Source organism: Hippopotamus amphibius, chromosome 12 (assembly GCF_030028045.1).
Source record: "Hippopotamus amphibius kiboko isolate mHipAmp2 chromosome 12, mHipAmp2.hap2, whole genome shotgun sequence".
Taxonomy (NCBI): domain Eukaryota; kingdom Metazoa; phylum Chordata; class Mammalia; order Artiodactyla; family Hippopotamidae; genus Hippopotamus; species Hippopotamus amphibius.
The window spans coordinates 229,423-238,386 of NC_080197.1; the positions used below are offsets into that span (position 1 = coordinate 229,423).

An 8,964-nucleotide genomic window follows, 5' to 3' on the forward strand; every position below is an offset into this window, starting at 1 on the left:
GGAGGGAATCAGACCAGACTTGGGGGGACGGGGGGCCCAGCCTGAAGCCCAAGCCTGTGCATGGCACACCAGGACCCAGGGCCAGGGACAAACGCTGGCAAAAAGAAACATTTAATAATTGGGGGGAAGAGGGAGAAAGGTGCACTGCAGGCGGGGAGCAAGGTGCGCTGCCTTCTGAGGAAGGCCAGGTGGGCACAGGGCAGGTCTCCAGAGAAGCTGTATCTGTTGGCGGAGGATGGGGACAGGGCGACGGCCAGCCCTGGCCACGGCCCAAGGCTGCAGGCTCACGTGCACGAGGGCTCAGCAGAACTGTAAGAAACAGGTGAGAGGCCTCCAGCCACGTGGCCCACAGGACCCCCCGAAGGGCAGGAGGCAGGGCTGGGTCCCCGTCCACCATCTCCAGAGCTCCCAGGAGAACGGCTGGCATGGCCATCCCCCGCGTCACACCACAAAGGCTGGAGACACCCACCTCCAGAAAACAGGGCCGGGAGTGGGGCCTGGGCTCACCCACCTACCTTCCAGCGGTTTCCACACTCGTTGCAGACAACGAAGGTGGTCATAGGCTCATCGGAGCTGCGGGTCTGCACCTGTAGAGAGGGCCGTGGTGGGAGGGGTCCAGCCCCGGGGGCTCAGTCACGTGCCGCGGGAAGCTCCAGGAAGCAGGACTTCACTGGAATCCCAATCTGGGGAGCCCCCCACCCAACGCCTCGGGCTGGCCCCACAGCACCTGGGCGCTGCCAGGAGACCCGGGCCGAGGCTGCCCAACACCCCCAACTGCCTTCCTCACACAGGGCCCCCTGACATCTCCTGGGGCCCACGTCAGCGTCCACCTCCACAACTCTGACAGTAGCCCAGCGACCACCGCCGGGCGCCCATCCTCCCGCCAGTAGCAACACAGCCGGGCCGGGCTCCCCAACCGCAGCGCCCCAGAGCAGGCTGGACCCACCGGCCGAGACGGCTCACCGGGGACTAGGGACCCTCGGCAAGGGGGAAGCCCCCGGGGTGACCGCAGCTCCCGGCCCGGTGGGAGACTGAGTGGCCGGACGCAGCCCCTGCGCCGCTCACGCCGCACGCGTCCAGGCACAGGGGGACCCAGCCCGCAGAGCAGGGGCGGGGGGGGCCCCGAGGAGGGCAGGGCCGGGGCGGGGCCTGGGGGTGAGCACGCTCACCTGCGTGTAGGTGCAGTTCTTCTTCCTGCACTTGCTGCAGGTGAACAGGTCGGTCTGCGTGCCGCCCGTGCGGGCCATCTGGTGCTCGCGGATGGCCTCCTTGGTCATGGCCTTGCGGATCTCCTTCAGCTCATCGCTGGCCATCTCCTGCGGCGAGGGGCGTGTGCTTAGCCCGCGGCCCCCCCGGGGGCAGCCCCCCCGCGCCCCCACGGGCTCACCTCCGAGGTCATCACGGCTATCTGCTGCGGCGTGATGGCGCCGCACAGCACATTGCGCCGCAGGCTGGGGTTCTTGGCGTCCTTGAGGTTGGAGAGGCGGCTCCGCACACGGTTCTTGTATTTCATGTCCGTGTTCCCCACATCCCGGAAGATACGTGCAGGCGCTTAAGGACCCAAACAGAGGCTGACGCCCTGCCCTCCATCCCCGCCCCCGGGGTCAGCGAAGGCCTTTCGTGGGGGCCGTGTCAGAAGAGCCAGCAACATGGGATCCTTGACACTGACGCCTTCCTGGCTGAAACCCGACTGCAGCCTTTAAGCCCAGGACCCAGGCCCACCGCAAGCATGGTCAGACCCCAGAGGATCTGGGAGGGGCCCCCGGTAAAGACAAGCAAGCCCCCGCCACCACCCAATCCCCTGGCGAGGGCGCGGGGCAGTGGCTGCCAGGGGAGCTGGACCCGGCTGGCCGTGTGACCCCTCCAGAACTCCAGCCCCCGAGGCCCTACACAAAGGATATATTCCTCGATCTGGGCAGACAAACGCTCGCAATCTGCACCGACAGCCACGTGGTCATCTGCAAGAAGGAGCCCTGACCAGCTGCCCTGCGGGCTCCACCCCCCCACGCCTCAGCCTGCACGCGCAGGGGATCCAGGCACCCTGTTCCCCAAAGACCCCCGGCTCCCTGCCCCCGAGGTCAGCGGCAACAGGTTGGACGTGGGCCTCTGCAGGCAGGCACGGCCCAGGCCACCTGGGAACCGAGCCTGTGTCAGGAGCCAGGACCCCGAGGTATGCTGGGTGGCCCCGGCCCGGGCACTCACGGTCCGTCTGCAGGGCGGCAGTCAGCATCTCGCGACACTTGTTGCGGACGGCGTCGCAGGTGACGGGCACTGGGGGAAACGTGGTGATCCTCGGCGTGGACGGCATCCTGGGCAGCTCTGGCCTCTTGCGGCTGGAGAGAGGCCCCCTCGGGCCACGTGCACCCCCATGAGATGCCGGTCCCCAGAAGAGCCAGTGTCACAGCCACATCGCCCCCACGCCCTGTCTGCCCCACCCTGACAAGAGCCCACAGCCCTGCCCATCTGCGCGCAGGTTCAGCATGTCCGTGAGGTCTGGCCAGAGGCAGTGAGGCTCCCTGGGCGGGGCACACTCCCAGACGGGGTCCCTGCCCTTAAGGAGGCCTGGAACACAGGGCCACACTGCCCAACGCAAACCGCCAGGTCAGGGAGAGGCAGAAAGGGCCAGGGGTCACCCAAGACCAGGTACCACTATGCAGACAGCCCCACCCGCTGTAGGTCTGGGCACCCCCACCCCGCCATGGGTTGCCTGTCCACAAGGCTGTGTGCACCTAGCCCTCCTCTCACGGTCCTGCATCTCACGACCCTGTGACCTCCAAGGACGTCAGTGGAAGCAGGAGGCTTCCTGGAGAAAAAACAACTTGTGCAGGTGGGCAGATGCGCCCCTGTCCCTGCACAGCCACACCCCGAATCCGAAGCTCAGCTTTTCCTAGCCCTCAGCCACGGCTGCCCCGCGGGGTCAAGGGCAAAGCAGCCTCTCAGCCACAGGCCCTGGGGGGGCAGAAGCCCGGAGGCCTCGGTGGCCCCGGAACCTGCCCCATGCCACAGCCTGGGGCATCCTCAGGGAGGGAGGGGCCGGCAGCGAGAGACACCGGGCCCGTGGGGATCGCCCGGGCTGGCCAGCGAGAACCAGACTCTGGACCGGGGCCTGGAGCCGGGAATGGGAGCAGTGGGCCCGCTCAGGGTGTGGGTCAGCTCCGCGCGGCCAGGCAGACGCAGCCTCCCCCTCAGGTGCCTGGGGCTGAGAAGACCCAGAGGCGTCTCTGGTGGGAACGTGTCCAGCGAGGCTGACCCTGGGGAGTCCTCTCTGAGGAGCTGGAGGGGCTGATATGTTCTGATGACCTCAGCGCCTCCCCTCCCAGGGAACCTGGAAACCAGCACCCTGGTCTGCTGAGAAAGCGGGACAGGGGCAGGAGGGTACCTCTGCCTTCCCGATGCGCTACCTGGGGTCCTGGGCCTCGGAGGCCTCCTTGGAGGACGATGTGGGCAGAGGCCCGCCCCTCCTCCGCTCCCTGGCTTTGGCGTCTGAAGCATCTGCAGGTGCCGGGAAAGAACGGAGGGCTGGCTGGGAGAAGGCGGACCCGGAGGGCAGGGCCGGGCCGAGCCAGGGCCGGGCGCAGACCGTCACCAAGACACAGCCCCAGGCTTCGCACCCTGCCCCCAACCGCAGCTTCCTGCTGATGACCAGCGTGCTCTCTCCCCACGCAAAGAAGGTCCTGAAAAGGCTCCCTGAGTACAGAAATCCCCTCCGAGTGACAGCCTTCGTGGATGGAGCATTTGAACTGGACAGAGGGCAGTCACCGCAGGCAGGCCAGGCATGGCCACTCCCCAGCTGGGTCTCAGGCCCCAGAGGGAGCCATCGAGCGAGTCCCAGCCTGCACCGCGGGCCTTCCCACAGGACGAGAAGCGGCCCACACGCCATCAGAACGAATACGCGTGTCCAACACGCAGCCCAACAGCCACGCAGGACAGGCGAGAAGCCCAGGACACGCAGCTCTGTTTCCCAAGGGTCTGGACACAGCCCAGGAGGGGCTGGGAAGGCCCTGGGATGCCACCACCTCAGAGCCCAGGGGTGGCATCCCAGGCACCCCACTGCCTCTAGAAAGCGGCTGCCCCGTTCCCTCTGCGCGGCTGACTCCCCGTACGCCTCTTCTTAACCCCCCCCACCGGCTCCTCCCGCCTCCTCCCCACCCCACAACTCTCTCCCCCACCCCCCTCTCCCCCCAGGTCTGGAGCCGCCCCCCCTCCTCTCACTGCCCTGACACTTTTCCTCCCACGCGACCTCCCCCAGCTCTGCCGGGTCCCCCTCCAGGGCTCAGTGCGGCCTCTTCCCCTCAACGCCCCTCCTTGCTCCTCGTGGAGCCCCCTCCTCCCGCCCTGGGCCGGCGCCCCCTGGACCGGACCCCAGGTGGCCCTGGCTTGGGGACAGCGCGGCCAGCACCCTACCCGGTGCCGCCCAGTGACTGCCCCCGCACGCGGCCCAGGCTGCCTGACCCGCACCCAGGAGCTTCTTCCAGGACTTGATGAGAGACTTGGCCAGCGAGACGACCTCCTCGTCCGAGCTCTGCTTCCTCAGGGCGTTGACGGACATGCCGACGCGGGTGGACTGCGAGGCAAGCAGCCGGGCTGGGGGCAGCGGTCAGACCCTCCCCACAGACCCTCAGGGACTCCCGCGGGGAAAGGCTGGGGACCCTTCCCGAGGGTGACCGTCCCGGCTGCGGGAGCCTTCGTGAGGGACACTGGATGTTCCCCCGTCTTGTGAAGCAACAACGAAAGGCAAGGGACGGTCTCCTCAGGGGCAGGGCTTCATGCCAACCGAGGGCGGGCGGGGGGTCAGGACGCCTGCCAGGGGCCTAGGAGCTGGGGGGACCCTACCTGCAGCAGAGGCAGCGTGACAGGCATGGCCTTCAGCTCTCGCAGCAGGTCCACGGCTCCCTCCTGGAAGAAGACAGGCCCCTCGTGAACGGCTCTGAGATCTCAGCGGGCAAGCCCAACGCCTCCCACACACGAGGCCTGGGGGAACACGAGGCCGGGACGATGCAGATCTACCCGGGGTCAGGTGCCCAGGGAAGGCAGGCGCCAGAAGGGAAGCAGCTCTGCGCTGCATCCCAGCCCACAGCCCGTGGGGGCCGCCAGGGTGAAGGGCAGAGGCCCCTCCCAGCAGGGGCACCACACCAGGCAGAGGCACAGCCCCCGGAGGGTCCCGCCGCCCCGCTCCTCAGGCAGCCTCTCCTCGGGGGCCCCTGCTGAGGCCAAGCTGCCGGGGGGGCCTCTGCCCTCCCTGCGCTCGCCCCACACGCCTCCTCCCTCCCGCCAGCCGCCTCCGCGCACCCCGACCCCAGCCTGGGGGGCTGCTGCCCGGGCTCCCTTCTCTGCCCGGCACCCCGCCCACAGCTGCTTCCCCAGAGCCGCGCACACGCGGGCCACGCGGCCCCTCGGGGGGGGCCGAGCCGGCTGCTCCCACCGCCAGCAACACACCTGCCCCGCGCTCTCCCCAGAGCTCTGCTCAGATGACATCTTCTCAGGGAGGCCTGTCCCGCGGAGGGCCACCCCATCCACTCCCTGCCTTGCCTTCCCCCACCGGTGTGGCTTCACGTGTGCGTGTCTCTCACAACAGGGAGGCAGCCACCCGAGGTGGTGACGGCCTCAGACGTCCTGCAGCCTGGCCGCGGGGGGGGCAGAGACGGCCCGACCCCAACCCGATGGCACGTCTGCTCAGGCTGCAGTCTCCCCCACGTCACGCCCAGCAGGCCCTGCCCCTCGGGCTGCCGTCAGCCCTGTGGTGAACTCCTCAGAGCGGTCACCAGAGCGGAGGGCACAGTGCCACTCAGCCATCACCTTCCCCAAAACGGAGCCCCGGGCTGCAGACCACCAGCTTTCTGTGGCTTCTGGACCAGAGAGGCATAAGCACGGTTCCCAGTCATGACCCCCAACCCCTCCAAGGAGCCTCTGCTGGCTCTCACTCCCGGCTCCATGGTGCCCCAAGCCCGCGGGCCCCGTCCTCAGGCCACACCTGTCCCCTCCTCATCCTCCCCTGGACTCCCACCCACGCAGCGGTCCACCTAGATGGCCCCTCCCTAGTGCTGCCTGGCCCCACCCAGCCCTCCGTGGGTTCCATGACCCATCTCTGCCCCCACCTGGGGGGCATTTGTTTGGTCTCCTTCAGAGGGGAAGCAGCTTCTTTCTCTGGTCATCTCTGGAAACAGCCACAGATGTTCCCACACCCCTGCTCTGTGCTGCCCACAGCCTCCCAGAGGCGTGAACCCATTGCGGGGTTTGGGGGGGGGTTAGGGTTAGGGTGCTGCTTGATGGATGGATGAACGCATGGGAGCCAGCCCCCTTCCCAGCCCTTGTGGAGAACCCAGAGACCGAGACTCAACTATGCTCAGCCCCAAAGCCACCCCCGCACCACCAGTGCAGGCACCCGGCCCTGGGGCGGCTGGGCAGGCATCTCCAGCCCCCCGCTGAGCCTTCCCGACGCCCTCACCACCACCCTGCCCCGCCCCAGGAGCTCAGCCTGGGGAGAGCAGGTCGTGTTTATGTAGCCTCTCAGGGAGCCAGCAGAACCCCCTCCACCTGCGAGAGGCAGGTACCACCCACCACAGATGCTTCCTGCGAGGATACGCAGGTCACCAAGGTCCAAAGTTGAGAGGGGCCTGGAACTGGAGACCCATCTGCTGGCCCCCCAAGACCCCGCGCAGCCTCCCCCAAAGGCTCACTGGCCGAGGACAACAGCGAGCATGAGCACGGCGGGCCAGCGAGGGCGTGGGGGTGGGGGTGGGGGGTGTCCTGCCCGCAGGCATTCCCAGGCCAGGCTCGGGGCCTCCTAGGGCTCTTTCCCGAGCGTGTCTACGCATCTACCCGCTCCCCAGTTGCTGCTGGCTGGGCCCTGGCTAAGGAAGGGAAAGAATTTATTAGAGCAACTTGGTTCTTGGGGGACTGAACAGATAAGGAAGAAGAAGGGCCTCCGGACCAAGGAAGGCCGCTGGCCGGCTGGCTGGTGAAATGAGACGATGGGGGCCGCAGCCCCAGGCCCAGCAGAGGTAGGGGAGGCGCTGCATCTCCGGGAGAAAAGGGGGTCTGATCTCACACTCCAAACTCTTGAAGGCGGAGAAAGGGTGTGGGAGACCTAGGGCGGGACAGAGGGCTCTGAGTCTGGGGTGGGGCTCGGCGGGCAGCTCTGGGGGGCTGCGAGGACGCCCGGGGGCGGGAAGGCGAGGGGGGCGGGGCGGCCAGTCGGAGCAGGACGCGCGGGGGCTTCCGCGGGGCCTGGCCGAGGAGGGTCTCCGCCAGCCCGGCCTCCGAAGTGAGGGGAGGAAGCGGGCGGGACCCCAGGCCTACGGGGTCCCAGCCTGGCGGTGGGGGTCTGAGTCCAGAGCGGGTGGCTCCCGGGACAAGGTCCAGGCCGGGTCGCGGCCTCTTCCGTGGGTGCGAGGTGAAGGGCAGGGCTGGCCCAGAGCGGGGGTCTCGGCCGCCGGCGGGGGTCTCCCCGCGTCCCGGGAGTCTCTCCCGGGGCGGAGTCTCGTCCTGCCCCTTGGGTGGTCGCCGCGGCCCTGACGCGGGCTCGACGGGCTCGGCGGGGGCTCGGCGGGGCCGGGGTCCCGGGGTCCTGGCGGCCCGCGCCCCTCACCGCGCTCTTCTTGGTCACCATCTTGTCCAGCCTCCGGGCGATCCGCGCAATCTCCTCCTCCTTGCCCATCATCGCCTCGGGGGCAGCGCCCCCAGCGCCCGCCGCGCCAGCCTCAGCCTCCCGGCCCGGACCCCGGCCCCGGCCGCCGCAGCCTCCCGCACCCGCCGCAGAAGACGCAGCCCCGCCACGGGCGGGAGACCCTCCGTTCAAACCCCCGGCCCCCGCGGCGCCGCGCTGCATCTTGGGACACGTAGTTCTCGCGCCCGCCAGCCTCGCGCGCTCCCGCTGCGCCCCGGACCACAACTCCCAGGAGCCAGGCGGGGGGCGCAGGGAATCCTGGGAAGTGTAGTCCGGGCGCGGGCTGCCGCCGGTGGGCCGGTTAGCCGGCGGAGGGCGCTGCGGCAGCGCGGGGCCCGGCAGTGCGTGGGGGCCGCGGCGCCTAACCCGCGCTTTCCTCCTGACACCGCGCGGGGGCGTCCGGGGGCACGCTGGGGTCCGTCCCCTCTCCCCGCTGCCTGAGCCCTCCTCCGCCACCTTCCGCCTCCCGAGGCCGCTGCCCGACCCCCAGCCCTGCGCGGACCCCTGAGCGCTCTGGCCGGGACTGTGGCCTCGGGGCCCTCCGGGCATGGTCGAGGGGGACCCTCAGGCTGGTTTTCCGGGGTGTCTGAATGCCCGCCCCCAACCCCCAGCACTTTGACCTCCTTTGCCCTGCGGAGAAATCAGATGGGCACCGGCCTCGGGGCTGGCTCCCCAGCAGTGACCTACTCCCGGGGGCTGTGCTGATGGCCTCGACCCTGCCCCAGCTGGTGCCTCTGCCGGGGTTGGGCTGTCTGGCATGAACTCCCCCACAGCCCACGGGAGGCTTCTGAGAGGCCTCTCCTGATCCTGGCCTTTCTGACCCTAATCTTAGGGACCGGAAGCTGTTTTGAGTTCTCTCCGACGCACATCTGCCCACTCCAGAGGGGAGAGGCTGAGTGTTTTGCGGCATGTTGACACTCTCTCCGCTGTGCTCCAGCCTTTGTCAGAAGCAGTGGCTGAGCTCAGCATCTCAGGATGCCCTGTCATGGTGCTTGGAGGGGGAGTTTCCTCCTATCAGCCGTCAAATCAGCTTAACTCTTGTCTGTTGGGGAGGCCTTGCTGGGCAGCCTCCTCTTGCCATCACAGGGCCTCTGCCCTGGCAAACCATTGCTGCCTATGAGGAATTCCATGCTTTTTTCCTTAGGATTACTGAGGGATCTCGTAACTGACCATGTTTCTCTTTTCACTTTGACTGCTGGGAAGCTCAGTCATGTCTAATTAATGCCACTCTCAGTTCACGGCATGGTCACCCAAGGTCATCCGGACATCCCATCTGCCACCTGGTCTCACAGTAATTT

The 8,964-nt window shown here is 68.3% G+C and overlaps 1 protein-coding gene across 1 annotated transcript; it reads right to left on the bottom strand.

Annotated features, from left to right (window-relative positions):
- Positions 1–95: 95 nt before the first annotated feature.
- TCEA2 (transcription elongation factor A2) lies at positions 96–7,794 on the bottom strand. The gene is made up of 10 exons (XM_057703915.1): positions 7,589–7,794; positions 4,834–4,896; positions 4,459–4,564; positions 3,402–3,492; positions 2,203–2,333; positions 1,902–1,958; positions 1,388–1,542; positions 1,170–1,316; positions 516–587; positions 96–309 (listed from the first exon to the last, which is right to left on the bottom strand). Exons 1-10 carry the CDS (start codon positions 7,658–7,660, stop codon positions 301–303), a joined length of 903 nt encoding a protein of 300 aa, XP_057559898.1. The 5' UTR covers positions 7,661–7,794; the 3' UTR covers positions 96–300.
- Between the last annotated feature and the right edge of the window lie 1,170 nt (positions 7,795–8,964).